Source organism: Natrix helvetica, assembly GCF_964273705.1.
Source record: "Natrix helvetica genome assembly, chromosome: 6".
NCBI classification, from domain to species: Eukaryota; Metazoa; Chordata; class Lepidosauria; order Squamata; family Natricidae; genus Natrix; species Natrix helvetica.
Window position 1 is genome coordinate 42370697 of NC_138553.1, and position 17556 is coordinate 42388252.

Sequence of the window (17556 nt, forward strand, 5' to 3'; positions counted from 1 at the left end):
ATACACACATACACACACAAGTATACAGGCTATAAATTGTATATATAATTTAAAGACACCATCCTTGCAGCTTGTGACATGCTTTGCAGCTCTTTAGATTCAAAGAAAAATGGTACTTTGGAACATGATTGTGCCTTGTAGATCCATACTGGCAATTGCTGGAAATTCAGGTGTGTCTTTTTCTCAAACTGCACTGCAGCTGTAAAGGGCAACTATGAAATTCCAGGAAAATATAGGTCTGTTTTAAGAAGATGCCAACCATTTCTGTGTGAATATCCCCACAATCTCCAAACCTTTCAAGCTGCTGCAAAATCCTGCATATATTTTCAAATTAATTTTTATTAAATAATATTTTACAAAGTAAAAACAGCACAAATTTAAATAAAGAAAAAGTAAAGTGATAAGTAAATAAAAAAGAAATGAAAGAAAAAATACAAGAGAAAAAGAGAAAGGTATAAAGCAGTGGTTTCCGATATTTACAGCAGTTCTAAATATATTTATATTTTATATTCTCTCTCAAAGGTTACATTATGACTGGCATCTTTCTGTATTCTAATCATATCCATATCACTAATTAAATTTTTTTTTTGCATTTTTAGCAAAAAGTTCTAAAGAGTTTCCAGTTCCTAATAAATATAGATATGGTCTTTTCCTTAATTAAACAAGTCAATTTTCTCATCTATGCAAATTCTTCCAAAAATGCAAATCATATTTTATTGTAAATTGCCCAGTCACTCAGGTGAGATTGATGGTATAAAATAAATAATACTTACACATATTGTTTTTTGGGTTTCAGTGGTCCATTGCAAATTTTTTCTTCACTTCCTGGTATCATACAAGTGCTATCAGCCCCTATTACATAAATATCCTCTTTGGTGCTCACTCCTTCACTCCCTTTTATACATGGAGGATTTGGAAAGCCTTCATTTACCAAATAAGGTCTTGCTTTATTAAAGTATGCATCATACCACTTGGTGATATTGTCATCATTCTGAACTGAATTCCCAAAAAAGAGAAGTGATATAGTAATATGTAGGTAATAATTCCTGTTTGTTCTTTTCTTTTATTATTTACCAATTCTATTTGTGCATTTGTCTGTCTTTTAAGGTAATGCATCTGATAAAGTACAGTGTAGCATGCAAAAGCATACACAGTTACAAATATATTAGGCAGAGGTGACAAACTCACATTGTCACGGCATCGTCACATGATGTATTGGGACTCCCCCCCCTTTGCTAGAATGGGCATGGGTGTGACTAGCGCATGACACATCTGGCCCATGGGTTGGGAGTTTGACAGCCCTGCTTTAAGGTATACACTATTTGTTAAAGAATCAAAAAGAATTGTAATTTTATGTATGCATAACTACCTTTAAATACTTTATCTCCATTCCTAAATAAAAAGGATAACATATGACTCCAAATAACACCAGGAATTGTGATGAAAAAAAATTAAAATCATATCGAGTTTGAATAACTTGATATGATTCTCATACCACCATGTCCACATTTAATTTATTTATAGTGCAATACTAAATTTATCTATTCATACAATTAATTTGAAAAGAAGACTTAGAATAACAGAGTTGGAAGGGATCTTGGAGGTCTTCTAGTCCAACCCCTTGCGGCAGGAAACCCTGCACCATTTCAGACAAATGGTTATCCAACTTCAGATTTTTCATTAGTAAGTGAGGTCGGGGCTACTGTTTGATTAAATATAATATCCCATGTTTCAGATGAGCTAATATCACAAAGTGCTGTAAATTTCTATATTGAGTTAAAAAATGGAGTAAAACCAATGGCAGGAAGATTTGTTTTCTCTGTTGCTAGTTTTTCCGCTCAAATCTTCTGCTCATTCAAGTAGGATATCTTCTGCGAATCACATTTTTTTGCCATTAATTTTCATTTATAATCCAAATGTAGCTCATGAAGAACTCAAGAACCAAAATTCAGAAATCTCCATGAGCAAGTAAGATAAATAGAGGTTAAGAAAAGGTAGAAATAGAAAGAAGATTCATAAATTCCTTTTAAGAAGAAAACAATCTGTACCTCCTGCTTCTGCAACAAGAATTTGTATTTTCTTAATAGGCCCATGATCATCATTATAGTAGCAAACTGGCATGTGAACAGTAATTGTAGTGGCTGTGGCAAGTAATGTTCCACTAGTATCATAAACTGGCGCTGGCTTTTTACTAGGTCTTGGTGGTTCTGTTTTGAGACAAATAAATGCTACAATGCTTTACAGTTAAATGTGCTCACAATGAATATTTTAAAGTTACTATTCAGATAACTATCCCACTAGAAGAAGCTTCTAGATTTATAGCAAACCACATCTCCCCACCTCGCTTCCCCTTCACACCCTCTTTTATTCTCACAATGCTGCATTCTCATTTTTTTGCTTTTTAATTGTTTATTCTATTCCATTACTTTAGCACTGTTATGTTTACAATTCTTTTCATTTCTCCATTTTTATTGTTGTAAGTTGTCTAGGTAACCCCACAGCAAGTTAAGTGGCAAATAAATTTAATAAAAAAACAAATAAGTACTATTGAACTGAATCATAGCCATTTTATGATCCTACCAATAGAGATAACTTGCAAATTATAAATCAGTTTTGCTATCCAAGCACTTGTAGTCATTTCTTTTCTAAGATAGGAAATTGTGCTTATTTATCTTTGAATAACTGAACTTATTATTGAATTATATTGAATTATATTACTCTAGTAGAGATTGTGCAAATAAAACTGAGTTATGTTTCACAAGAAACTGGAATGAAACTATGAATCTTATTCACAACACTATTTATGTACAAAATTTATAGGGCTATCCATAGTCTTATTGCCAAAACAGGTTTCAAGTTATTTTAATCCCTATTATTATTTGAATTCAATTTATAACAAATTACTCAATTCAGTATTATGCCATTTATGTAAGATATAACTTTATATTGATAACTTGCATTATAATGCAATCAAAATAGTATCATTGGTTATGACCAGATAGAGAATGAAATAAGATATATGCTTATTAAATTCTAGTAACTAGTGTATGAAAACCCAAATGAAAGCAAGCTGATTTTATATTTCTGCAGTCTTTGGCTTTATTATTTATAATAGTTTACCTTTAATATCTGTTGTTATTTTAAGCTGAATCTTTGGTCCTGCACCAGCACTATTGATTGCATAGACCTAAATAAATAAAACAGTCTTTAACATGTTTAGTCTAATACTTACTAATGCATCAATTAATTATATTTCACTGTGTATATTTAAAGGGATAACATATATAAAACATAAAAAGTACATGGGAAAATAAGATTTTATTCTGAACATATCAATAACTTCATTGAAGGTAGTGGAACTATGTATGGAACAGTGATTTTTCTTTTTGCTAATCATTTTTCATTATATATTTTGGCAGCTTCAAGATTATTGAAATAAAATTAAAACAGGAAATCCAATTACATTTATTCGTTTTATAGATTTCTAAGCAACAAGGGTCTATTGGAACTGGACAGTCAATAAATTTAAATATATAAATTAGAATGAATGAATAAATAAAGCCTATTCAGTTTTTTATTTTTAATGTAAACTTATTATTGATTGTGGAGAAAAAGAGTTCAACTTACACTGATATTATATGTGTGTCCTCCTTTTAATCCCTCTATCATGGCAGTTATTGACTTGTTTGTTCTGTCTATAATGCTTAAATTATAAACTTGAAAGATGTCTATGTCATCATCTTTATATACCATTGCTTGATATACTTGAATATTCCCATTGAGTTCAGAGGGTGGTACGAACATCAATTGAAATTTTGTTACTTCATCTGGTATCTTCTGAAAAGTTACATTGTTAAGTGGGTCCCTGGGCACTGAAAAAAATTAATAGCTGATGAAACAGTCAATTAAAAATATTACTAAGCAAATCTAGAGTCTGAAAGATTAAAAGGTAGGTCTTATGGACTTTTTGCATAAAAATGATAAAAAATGAACTTGTGACTTGTGGTTTTGGAAATTTGACAGGATAGATTATAGAAAGAAGAGAGTCATGATGTAACTTTAGAGAGAGAAGTTAAAATATATTTATATTTATAAATGCTGCAAAGCATCAGAAGCCGTTTACACTTTTTTCTTAGTTTTCTACTTTTATTAACTTTTTTTCTTTTCTTACACTTTTGCTTTTTCTTTGATTTCTTTTTCTTTTCTTTGAAAAAGCAATTAAATACCGTAGTATCCTAATTTCTCAGTGAAAAAAAAATGGCATAGGTTTTTTAAAAGACCATAAGAAGCAAAATCTATAGTGAATTTGCCTGTACTGTACTGCATTTGGGAAAAATATAAATATACTTGGTTTTTTTATATTCAACAGATTGACCAAGGCTTAAAGTTGAAGATAACAGTTGATAATTTAAGCTCCTCTGTGATATTAAGTTCCAGGTAGATCAGATAAAAATTACACGGTCCACCTTTCTTTTCAAAAGAAAAACAGATAAGCTAAAAGTTTTAATGGCCCAGAGGGGGTTGTATCTAGATTTTTCTCTCTCTATGTGATATGACACTGCATAGCATACTTTGTTGTTTTAGAGAAGCATTTAAAAATTATTTATGCTTTTAATTTTTTTTTACAACTTTGGTTGTAATTTACTTTGTAATATTTATGTACTCAGGTACTTAATGAAATGAACAAACAGAATTAGCCACTTACCTGCTTCAAAAGTGGAAACAATAATGGAAGAACTGGACTTGCCTTCAGTATGTGCAGTCTGAACATCTTCTACAAAAGCAGTGACTACTATGGAATACCTTGTAAATGCTCTCAATCCTGAAATACTGAGGGTTTTATCCTCATAATTTGCTTTGACAAATGAAGCTTGATAGTAATCTGCATCCACCTGTACCAAGCAGGTACAAAAGCATAATGTTTATTAGATTCTTCATAAGAAACTATGGGTGATATATCATCAAGAGAAAACCAAATTAACACGATTGAATGATTATCTACCTGTGCAAGGGAAAAAAAAGTGCAGAGCATGTGTGGGGTGGGTAAATTTAAGGAATAACACAAACAGACACAGCATGCATAATGACTTTGTCATGCTTTTTTATCCCAGTACTAATGCAATATATTTTCTTTACCTCTATTAGATCTATATATATATAGCAGGGAACCTTTAATCCAGAAATCATTGGCATAATTTTCCAGATATTTTTCTGTGAGAATACTTTGTAATGCATAAATTTGGAGATTCATCATGCTTTTTACTCTCTCAATTTTTACATCTAACAGTCTTAGGACCCAAAATCACAAAATACTCTATTTCCTCTCATTGTTCCATTAAATGGTAAATAGAATAAGTAGAGACTATAAATAATTGCTATACTTGATTGCTTCTAAAGAACCACAACCCTATAGATCCGTGATGGCGAACCTATAGCACGTGTGCCACAGGTGGCACATGGAGCCATTTGTCAGGGCACACAAGGTGATGCCCTGTCAGCTGGCTACCGCACATGCGTGTGCTGGCCAGCTGACTTCGGCCTTCTTTTGAGGCCGTTTTTTGCCCTCCGGAGGCTTCCCTGAAACCTCCAAAGTACAAAAAACCGGCCCTACGAGCAAACCGAAAGTTCAGGAACAAACTTCTAGTTTGCTCATAGGACCGTTTTTTGCCCTATGGAGCCTTCAGGGAAGCCTCCTGAAGGCCCCTGAAGGCTCCAGAGGTCGATAATTGGACCTACGGGGAACCCGGAAGTCACCATTCCCAAACTTCCAGGTTCCCCAAGATCTATTTTTTTGCCCTCTGGAGGGCATCGGGGGGTGGGGGTGGGGAGGCTGTTTTTCACCCTCCCCAGGCTCCTAGAAAGCCTCTGGAACCTGGGGAAGGCGAACAAAACCGTGGCAAAAGCAGAGGGGGTTGTTGCTGACACATGCATGCGTGCTGGGGGGTGCACACACATAGCATTATGGGTGTTGCATGCCAGTGCACGACCCCCCTATGCTCCGCCCACTTTTGGCACAGCAGCCAAAAAACATTTGCTATCACTGTTATAGATCATCAGGCCTCAACTGAATATTTAAATATATCTGCAGATATTTTACTTATAAGTGATGTATGTAATGTCCAAAGATAAAAACCGATAATATTGCAGGATAGATTTCTAAAGTATAAGTAGATGAAATATAATAGTTTAAAGACTAAATGATAAAATGTAGCCAGTAAACCTATGGAATAGATAAAGCATCTTTGTACAGTTAATAGTTTTGCAATGCAGCATCTGAGACATTGAGCAAGCCTAGTTTTTGAACATCTGAACTAGAAGGCTTTGCTTATCTTCATATTGGAATCCAGTTGTACATAAAGCCAAAACATTCGCCAGAGGCATGGTTATTTTTATAAGGTGGGATTCTGTTTCAGAAGAGTCCACATGGGATCTCCATTTCAGGTGGATAAAGCAATGATGGAATTAGAAAAGGTCTCAGAAATAGAACACAACAAAACATTTCATAGAAATGAACACCAAAATATTTTCACATGTTTGTCATATTCCAATTTTCTTTTCTATTATGAAATAGGAAAAAAAGTAAAACGAATGTCTACAGTAGCAGTCCCATAGGGTCATATCTACTGAAGATGCAGCTGCTAAGAGACTAAGATAGTTTTAGCACATATTTTATTTGACAGATGTGCTTTAGTGTCCCCACTGAGAGTTAACCTTAAATAAAGATTCTGATGTACTAAACAGATAGTGATTTCCTGGGATGACTATCAAGGGACAAAGTATTTCTTCATATATCACTGCTCATTATAACAACATAGGCACATAATAAGACTTCTTCCATTTTCACAATGCTAAGCTTTGTGCTCTGTTTGACTGGGCCACACACTATTTTCCACGGAAGACTAGCTAAGCTCATTTCATTAACTTTTTCCTATGGTAACACGTATGTGTTTACACACAGTGCACACAAAGATGTGCATATTAAAAATAATACTGGGGACAATATGATGCAGTGAATAAAAAGCATTAGGAAGACTTGGTTTTAAATCCTTACTTAGCAAAGTACCACACTGGGTGGCCAAAGGCTAGCCTCAAAGGAGTTGAAGTAAATCATATGTGTTCAAGGGGGCTGAAAAATGCAATAAAAATGATGTTGGTCATCACTGAAAAGCAAGAAATACTTGATCCTTAAACAAACAAGAAAATGAAAAGAAGTAAGAGAAAGAAGGAAAGAGGGAGAGGGAGAGAGAGAGGGAGAAAGAAAGAAAGAAAGAAAAGACAATATATAATTGAAACAGTGAAAACTAACAATAAACAAAAATAATTGCTAGAGGATTGCTCAAGGTATTAGTGTATGTAAAGGCCAGAAGGGAGAGGAGGAGACAGTTTTATTATGCAAATGAAAAACTATTTATAGTTAACTCAGTAGATCATTATACAAACATTGATTTTATAGTTTAATCAATTATTATTAGCAAAGATAAAAATTCAGAATATTACAATGTCTGAAACCAACAAAATGGATACATGCATTAGCAAATTCTATTAAAAAGAAATCAATCTTTGTTAATATTCTCGGTTTTTAAAAAAGGAGAAATCAGTATATGCAGTAAATAATATTAACAAATTAGATAATTAGATTAGATCTAATTTTTCATACATTACTTATGTCAGTGACCAGATGTACAAATAGTGCTTAGAGCACTGACCTTATTTGAGTCACATCTTCAGAAGCTTAACGGGAAAGTAAGTAATTTCATATCAAATGTTAAGAATTGGAAACTTCCTTAAAGAAAGTAATTAATCTTTTGAACTAAATTGATAATGTAAGTACAGGTAATCCTCGATTTACGACTACAATTGGAACCGGCATTTCCATCATAAATCATTACTTTCATAAGCTGAGTTTGACCTGATTTTACCACAATTTTTACAGTAGTAATTAAGCAAATCATACAGCTTCCCCAATGGGAATTTGTTGCTGAAAATCAGTCACAAGATGCTGCAATTGGTCATAAATGAGCCGGTTTCAAAGTGCTCTAATTGTGATCACATAATGATGGGTGTGGTGCCCTGTACTTATCTATACTTACCTGTAAGTGTAAATACAGGTCTTACATCTTTTTTTTTTCTGGAGCCATTGCAACTTTAAATTGTTGTTAAATGAGTGGTGATACGTCAAAGACTATCTGTGATTATATTTAGAGATATTTTAGAATGGTGAGATTATCTAAGACCTTAGGAACACAGAGTCTTCACACTCATTCTGTGTGTTCCTTGATAGGATTTCAAGGCCATTATGCAATCTAGTGGAATCTATTTAGACTTTTCATAGCATTGACAAGTAGTCTTCTTTAACTCATAGAGCGATTGTAAATGACAGTGATGAAAAAGTAACTCTGAATACTGGTAGTTTAGCAACCAGTTCTCACATTTCTGACCTTCACAGATCTGTAAAGCAAAGGAAAGCTGAAGTAAGGACAGTTGTGGTGTCACTTAGTGACCATTTCACTTTATGACTGATTGCCAGACCCAATTGTGGTCACTAAATGAGGACTGCTTGCATTTCGTCCCTACCTTGTATTTTGGTAGAGAGGAGAATTAGAAAGGATAAAAAGAATGCTATTAGAAGCAAAATGGTTTCACAGCTAACTTTTTATTATGACTCAATCCACTCTTTGCTTTTAACTTTGCCTACTAGGAATCTTCCAAACAGATATAGTTTTTAAAAATAGCTTTAAAAAGATAAAAGGTTGTCCAATCTGGTACAGCTGATTAGATTATTAATGTTAACGTATCAACTGCAGCTTCTTTGATCCAGTGAACAATATCCTCTGTTCAGAAGACTGGCCAAAGGCTGCTTTTAGCATTTGGGGGGAACCTAATGGCTCTAGTTGGTGAGATTCTGCATATTTTCTATTTATTCCCAAATATCAAGATACATCACTATTGATTTTCTGCTGTGTTGCCAGGGGAATACTAAAGGTGGAAAAAGATATGCAGAAACTGCAGGTTCCATGTTTTTGTTGTATACTAACATTCAATAAAATATGATTTAATAGCTGATTCCTAAGTAAAATTCTGCTTTTACTTACTATATGAATAATAACAGTCAAACAATAGAAGACTTGAAATGACTTACTGAGGAAATATCAATGAGGTAGAATGTTGGTCCAGTAATTATGGTAGGCTCATTCCAACTAATATTAATACTGTAAGGAGATGTAGCTACTGCAGTTACATTTGCTGGAGGAACATCTGGAGCTACAGGGAGAAAGGTATGTCAAAAGATTACTTTAAAAAAGATTTATATCAAAAACTGTCATTATGACCCATGAAGTCTTTATTATTATGCAATAACATTAATTAATACAATGAAGCGCCAACTGCCTAAAAGAGCAAATTATAGCTGGACATTAAAATATTTATTTACAATGCTAAAATACAATTTTCCTCCCAAAGCTTTCTTTACTGGTACTATGCTTTTACCAAAAGGTACTATGCAAGTTCTCCTATGGCAAGAGCACCTATTTGGGGGGGAAATGCTATTATTTATCTTCCAGAGATCAATTCTGTGGGGAGGGGGGTGGTATATGATTAAATTTTGCATTAGCACCAAGATGGCCACCCTCAGCTATGGAAATTCACTTGGCAACTCTGGGGTAGCCACTACCTTCAAATTAAGCTCTGCCTCCAAGGTAATCACTGTGGGGATAAAAATAGAGGCAGAGCTATATGCATTACCTGGAACCTTTGGAGGAAAGATAGGAGATAACTCTAATTCTGACTTTCTCTGTACAAAAACAACACATTGTGTATTCTTTTTTTTTTAAACAAGTTTTATTGGTTTTTACAAATTTTTTCAGGGAAAAGAGTCAAAAAGGGTATAAAAAAATTTGGCAGCTACATCGTGCAGGGGAGAGCAGTCCCCCCAAGTCTCACAACTTTTACAGACAAGAATAGAAATACATCAACATTTGAGTAGAAATTAGCAGTTTTAAGTTTAACACTAAGTCATCAGTATATTTCAATTGTATCACTTCCGTAAAGGTACATTGTAACAACAATTGCAATAATGTTTCAAGTCACTTTTGTGATCTGAGTCTTCTAGTTGTTGCATCCTCCCCCCCATCCATTGGCAGAGCCTCAGCCCCTCCCTCCCTCATCTCTTGTGTACCATCCCCCATTTCATCTAGGAGAGCACTATGTTTTTTAGTGAAAGCCTCAGCCTCCACAACTGTATTAATTCTAATTCTACTGCCCTCCCAGAAAATCAACATGCCTTCTGGTAATAACCACCTAAACCAGACCCCTTTATCATATATATTTTTTTTTGCTAAAGAGGAATATTTCTTCCTCTTATCTCTTACTTTCTTTGGAATCTGTTTAAGAATGGTTATTTCTTTATCTTTATATTTTAGTGGTCCTCCCCTTTGAGCTCCTAGAACCTCATCTCTTGTAGTCTTTCTAAGAAATTTAACATGAACTTCCCTTGGAACATTGTGTGTTCTTGCATATGTTGAATTAATCCTATAAATCAAGTCTATATCCCACCACAACTGTTGTTTATCTCTATTAATGTATTCTGCTAGTATTGTGGTCATAATCTCCTTAAGATCTTCGTTCTCAACTTCTGGCAAGTTTTGGAACCTAAGGAAAAAAGACATCCTTGGATGGACATCCTTTCAAATTCCATTTTTATCATATGGTTTTCAAATTCTACATTCCCCCTTTGAATTGTCTTAACCTCGTTCCTCATCCCGACTGCACCCTCCTCCAGTACATCTATTCTCTGTTCATTCCATGTGGCTTGTTGTTTCGTTTCTCTGAGCTGACCATTTAAGTCTTTCAGTTATTTTTTCATTTCGTCCTGTCCCTTTAAGATAGATTGAAGCATCTGGTGAATAGATAAGTCCTTTGTACTCTCTTCAGGGGCTTTAGGTTGTAGAAATGACCCCAGTTGTGACTGCTGAGTAATTGGACTAGACGTAGAAGATGTCGGGGCCGATGTAGCCTTGCCAGGCAGTAATTGGACCCATCATAAAGTTCAGAGATAGTTATTAATCTGTGCAAAGAAATGGCGTCTGTGGGAGAGCACAGCCGGTAGAGATCACAAGGCAGGCAAATCCAAGGGAGAATAAATCTTCTAATACAAGACTAGATCAAACAGGTGAATCAAAATATTCCAAATCCAAGGGAAAAACGTATTTAGAGAGGCTCCTGGAGATCTCTGGGGTGGAGACTAGTTCAGAGCCATAAAATTTTCCAAAGGAGGAATTTCCTTCATAAAGACAATGAAGAAGGAGGAAGTGGCCATCTTGGCTCAGCCTTTACAGGTGGTCAGGAAACAACAAGTCCAAAGTTCCCATACATAGTTTAAAGAAGAGTCAGTTCAACCATCCTTTCTCTCGCAACTGTGGTCAAAAATTATTTTTCCATTGTTTAGGGGAAGTGAAAGTAAGTTTTAAACTCTCTCTCTCTCCTGTGAGAGGGAAAGATTTTGCAAGTGCTGCTTTTCTGAGGGGGGTGGAAATTCCCCTCCCTCCAATCTTAACTCTTCCAAAGGTTGAAACAAAGTTCTAAAAAAACCTGCAGTTCAACAATTGAGTAAACCAGTAAAAGTCTTGGGGAGACTCCCCACCTCACCGCACTTCAGCTGCGTCTTTCAAATTGATTGTTTCCTTCCAGGCTCCGTTCGGCGAAGGCACGCGGTGGCATTCTGCGCACCCCCCACGCTTTCCGGCTCCTGGGGCAAAGCTAGAGACCCCCCCACAGCTGCCGCCGTTCCAGGGGGTCGCAGCAAGTCGCCCCTATGGCAGGGCGCCCCTCCAAGGCACCCTGTGCTCCCCCCAGACTTAAGGGGAGCCCACTGAAACAGCGAGCGGCGGACGCACGCGTCCGTCGCCTTCGGATACCGGAAGTCATCTCTGTGTATTCTTTTTCCTGATTGGATTATTGCCTTTAAATCTATTTACATTCTTGGGGTAAAGTACATAAGTTTATTGTTGTAACCACAGGTCATAGCATAGGAATGCCATAAAATATGAATAACAATAAGACAACAAAACAATAAAAATATAAAATAGAATAATAGAAGTATTATATATAAAAAAGATTATACAGAATAAAGCCAAAGCTACAGATAAGAAATGAAGCATTTCTTCCTACGTTTAAATGAGAACAGACAAAGGTAGCAACTTGGTTATTGACTGTTGAAAAAACATCTGGAAGAAGATTGGACACTTTGAGTTTATCTGCCATTAATAATTTGGCCCTGATCTCATTGTAAATGGGGCGGTGGGGGACATAATGGATAATCTCCTCCATTTGACCAATACTACAAGGACAGAGGCAAATCTCCTTTTGAGATATGTGGACAACAAGGTCTGCAGAAAAGGAAGTCTTTTCAGTGAAACACTAATTATGTTAACCAGGTACTGGGAGAGCTTTGTATCTTTTTTATAATTATGATACCAAAATGAAAATTTAGATGATTGTACTATTCCTTGGGGTAGAAAAGAGAAGGAAATCAAATAATAGTTGATTTAGTTAAAGTTTAGTTAAATTATTTAAATATATTTAATGGATAATTTAATTATTTAATTATAATTTAATGGATTTTCAAAAACAGAAAGATGATTCATATAAATGATTACGTAAAACTCTCCAGCCAAAGATATTGTTCCTATATCTGAATTTGATGCTTGCTCTACAGAAAATAAATCCTTTTCTGTAATGCAGCTTCTGCCCCAAGCATTTATTTGAAAGCAAATTCCTCTGATACCAATGAAATTAGAGATTGTTCACATGAACATTTAAGCTCGGACAGCCTTTTTATTTAGTTCTGCTGTTAGCTATGCTGACACAGGCTGAGCTGGCCTCTGTACAGAATTATGCCTTGCACTGAATCAACCTCTTAGTTTTGAGGAACTGCAAGTATCAAAGAATTGGAAAATTCTGAAAGTGGCAGTCAGTTAACTGTATATGTGACCACCTCACCCAATGGCAACATGCCTGGGAAACAACACATCCTGACTGAAAACCACAGCTGCCAAAAACTCAGAAGGATGAACATTTAGACACTTCCATATAAATGTATTTAGGATCAGGAAGTCAATGCCTTTCAAATTCTTCGCCTAAAGCACCAATATATCTCTTTATTGGCTTTTGTCATAGCTGAAGAATTTTCACCCAAAAGGAGAATTACACTTCAAATGAATTGGTATAACTAAAATACGACTGGAAATTGGAAATCTATTAGCTTCAGTCTAGAACCTTTATAATAAACATCTTATATAAACAAACTTTGTGCCAATGGCAACTGTCACATATTGATTTAAGACTGTTTGTGAAACAAGTCTAGCCAGAAATGGGTAAGATATCACCATAGCCTTTCTCTTATAAATCACAGCAATTTACTCAGTAGGAATGACCCAGTCTTATTCACTCATTCCCATATAATCCAATCACTTCCTCTCATGAGCACTTTTCTCCTGGTTTTCACAATAATGCATTTTCTGTAACTAATACCCATCATTTCCTGATTATCATGCTTCTATGCTTCCACAGGAATGTAGGTCTTATGGAGGTCAGGGTCATTTTTTCCCATCCATCTGTGTCCTGATGCAAAGGCAGCAGTTAAGTTTGTTAGCTGGATGGTACATTTGGATAGCTTATCATTTTACAGACTGATCTTCTGATACTCAAAATAATCTTTTGATTCAAGCTCTATTCATTTTAGCAAGACCTGCACTTGCAAAGTAGCTTTAAAACAGTAGCTTGGGGAATATTCTTTTAACTATTCTTTTAACTCAACTTCTACCTGATTTTTTTTTTTTTTTTTTTTACAATATGGAATCCTTAGATAAGCATATTTAAACAAATAAATTTAAATGTATTATTTTAGTAAACGTCTTCTGGTCTGAATTTTATTTGAAACAATTGCAATACAACGGAATGCTAATTTCTCTTCCATTATTGTATAGTCAGTAAAGACTTAGGTGTATGTGGAAAAACATATTGTTCCCTCTAGATTCCTTAGAAATGTAATGGTTAAAAAAAAGATAAGTTGAGCAAGATTTTTTTTTCTTAGAACAAACTTCCACTGGAGCTCTATGAATTATACCAATGGTCTCATTCTGTCTTTCAATATTCTGGAAGACAATTTCATATATAACCACATGATGAGGGGAGAGCAAATACAGTAGGAATCAGATTGGTATACAGACCATGCCACTCTGCTCCTATTCTTTGTTGTTGTGTTTTGCTGTCACTATCCTTATATTACTACTGTATATTAGACCAAATGAAGAAATATACCAAAGTGATTAAATTTACATATAATTGGGAATAGATGGAAACAGCACTCTGACATTCCCATAATAAAGGAATCCACTTCAAAATGCAGATTTAGAAAATTGGTAGGAAAACAGAAACAGCAAATTAAATTTATATTTCCATATGGATTCATTACATTTTATTAAACTACTGGTTTTTATGTTGGTAAGGAGGAACAAAACCATCCAAAGTTCAGTCTAGGCTCAATGGAAATTGCAAAAGACTGCCATTGTTTCTGTTATTATTAACTTTTCAAGGACTGGATAGAGCTCAGTGATCCAAAATACAGTAAAACAAAATGTTTGCACATATTGAAACTGCAAACCAGAAAATTATTTTCTTACTGATTTCTTTTTCCCTACTCTATCCTGGGTCATAGCACTTTGAATATCCATCTAGAAAAGAGGCTCAAACACTTGATCTTAGCCAAATGTCCAAGCAGCATAGAAATTTTATGAGAAGAAGGATAGGCCTTCTACCTCCTACATATGTGTCAGAAAGAGGAAATTTGGATGTATAGCTTCTCTACTACTTTATAAAAACAATTGTCAATAATTCTTTTATTATGACAGAAGCATATGGTTTAATTAAAATACTGTAGAAAATATCTCATTGTAAAGCAGAATTATATAATTTATCATCAGTGCAGTAATAGTCCCATTGACCTATTTTATGAGACAGAAAGACAGCTCCTAAGAGAACAATTTGTAAAACAGAAGACAGAGTATTCTATCTAAATTACAAGAAATAGCACCAATATACACAGTTAGGTTTTTATTCTTATAATTATCAATATGCAGAAATGTTGATGAAAGTCTTAAAATCTAATACACTTAAAGGCATGATTATGAAAACTGTCATGGCTACATAAAACATGAGATGTTTTCCTTGGTGTTTATTTCACAATGAATTCAAAATATAATACACAATGAATTCAAAATATAATACACAATGAATTCAAAATATAATACACAATGAATTCAAAATATAATACACAATGAATTCAAAATATAATACACAATGAATTCAAAATATAATTTGGGAAGTTAAAAATGTCATCAATTATTCTTTAAAATAACTTATATCCACAAATTTAGTGTGAGCTTGTATAGACAAAATATTCTAATATTTGTGTATGTCAATGATACCTTTCTCTTATTTATTTACTTGTTTGTTAAATTTACATGCTGGACTCTCTCACAAGAAGTTTTGATGATATACTTATCATTCAATTATTTTTCCTTTTCAGCAATCCTGTGAGTTGATTGAACTGAAGGACTTCCTCTTCATAATCTAAGGCAGCGATGGCGAACCTTTTTTGGCTCGTGTGCGCAGGGGGGTCACGTGCGGGCGTGCCGCACCCATAATGCAATGTGCGACCTCCCCCAGTGCGCATGCACGCACAACAGGCGCGACCCTCCATTTTTACATGCTTTTTTCATCCTCCCCAGGCTCCAGAGGCTTTATAGGAGTCTGGGGAGGGCGAAAAGAGCCTCCCCTGCCCCCCGGAGGCCCTTCCTGATGCCTTCGGAGCATTTAAAATGACCCTACGGTTTGCTCGGAGGGTCGTTTTAAGCGTTCTGAAGGCTTCAGGGAAGCCTCCGGAGGGCCTCCGGGGGGGTGGGGGGGGCGGGGGGCTCTTTTCTCCCTCCCCAGGCTCCTATAAAGCCTCTGGAGCCTGGGGAGGGCAAAAAAATGGCTTTTAAAAACTGTGAACTCAGCTGGCCAGCTGACAGGGCAGTGCATCGCGTGCCCTAACAAATAGCTCCGCGTGCCCTCTGTGGCACGCGTGCCATAGGTTCGCCATCACTGATCTAAGGGATCTGACAAACTTCAGTACCCTAATCATTTCATGTCACTGTGTTTCACACAAAACGTTCAAACAAAACTGTTATTGGAAGAAGTTGTGACTTGATGCTTGACTCAAAAAGACAAAATATAAGGTTGAACTTAAGCATTGATGTTCTTTGGAGGGAGAATGAGAAAATATTTTTACCCTGCTTTAAATATTTTTTTATAATTTATTAAAGTTATTAAATTTAGCAGCTGTTTAACAGCTGCTCAATTGTACTAGTAAAAAAATCTATCTAAATATGCAACAATCAATATATTTTACTATACTTTCTTTGCACCATTAGAAATGGTACATTTATTTTAAAAGAACAATTTTTCCAGTAATGCCAAATTTATTCTAAGCAAATAAGATGTTTTAAATTTATTAAATGTTTTAAATGTTTAGCCTTTGAAAACCAGTTAAAATAGAGCTACTGGTGAATGAAGAAAATATTAATCCAAACTCTACATTAAGTTTATATATTCAGTATGAGTATCTATTATATATTTATGTTATGCAAAAAAGGTAATATAAATATATAAAAAGTAATTATGGAAATGAATGCTTAAATGCAAACTTATTTAATTGTTGTCAGTCTCCAATTTCATGACCAGATATGTTATACATTCAATTTCTATTACACACCAGAGAGAGGGGGGAAGGGGGAGGAAGGAGGGAGGGAAGGAGGGGGGAGGGAGGGACATAGAGAGAGAGAGAGAGAGAGAGAGAGAGAGAGAGAGAGAGAGAGAGAGAGAGAGAGAGATTTAAACTATACATGAATATGCTTGAAGAAACATACAGTAATAATTCTGTAATTAATTCTAACTATTGTTAATTTTTCATGAGTTTTATAAAGTTGAGTTCTGTATCAAATTAAGAATTATTATAGTCTTACTTACAGCCAGGAAGAGTTTGTGAGATAATCCAAGGTGTAGAATTGCCATAACCAGCATTTGTACAAGCAGAAACTCTAAATCGATACCATCTAAATTTTTTCAGGTCATATACTGTTTCTTCTACAACACTATCAGCAAGATATGAGTATTGCTCCTTCTCATATTCAATACATTCAGAAGAATCCCAACTATTGCAATGGATGGATTGTAACTGTGTAGTAATCTTGTAGTTTTGAAAGTAGCCCAAAATAGTAATTGGCATTATCCATCTCAAGGTCACATTTGTTGACTGTATCTTTGAAAATATTATATCTCTTGGAGCGCTTGGAGCTAAAAATAGTAATAATAAAATTATATTTATAATATCACTATATTATTGTGCATTAAAGCTGAGACACACTTCATATTGTTTATCCAGATACATTTATACATTCACTCTTTCTCAGTCTAAATGTCTTTATTCCATGCACTAGAATAAAGAATAGATATTTC

At 34.8% G+C, this 17556-nt stretch overlaps 1 protein-coding gene across 1 annotated transcript in view; it reads right to left on the reverse strand.

Moving 5' to 3' along the window:
* The window catches only part of PTPRQ (protein tyrosine phosphatase receptor type Q), a 90499-nt gene that overhangs the window by 21385 nt on the left and 51558 nt on the right, over positions 1-17556 (reverse strand). The window contains exons 28-34 of the mRNA XM_081956726.1: positions 17068-17394; positions 9140-9261; positions 4706-4892; positions 3628-3872; positions 3121-3187; positions 2049-2207; positions 774-996 (exon numbers count right to left, since the gene is read on the reverse strand). Of these exons, the coding sequence (XP_081812852.1) occupies positions 774-996; positions 2049-2207; positions 3121-3187; positions 3628-3872; positions 4706-4892; positions 9140-9261; positions 17068-17394 (1330 nt within the window). The remainder of the gene's footprint in view (positions 1-773; positions 997-2048; positions 2208-3120; positions 3188-3627; positions 3873-4705; positions 4893-9139; positions 9262-17067; positions 17395-17556) is intronic.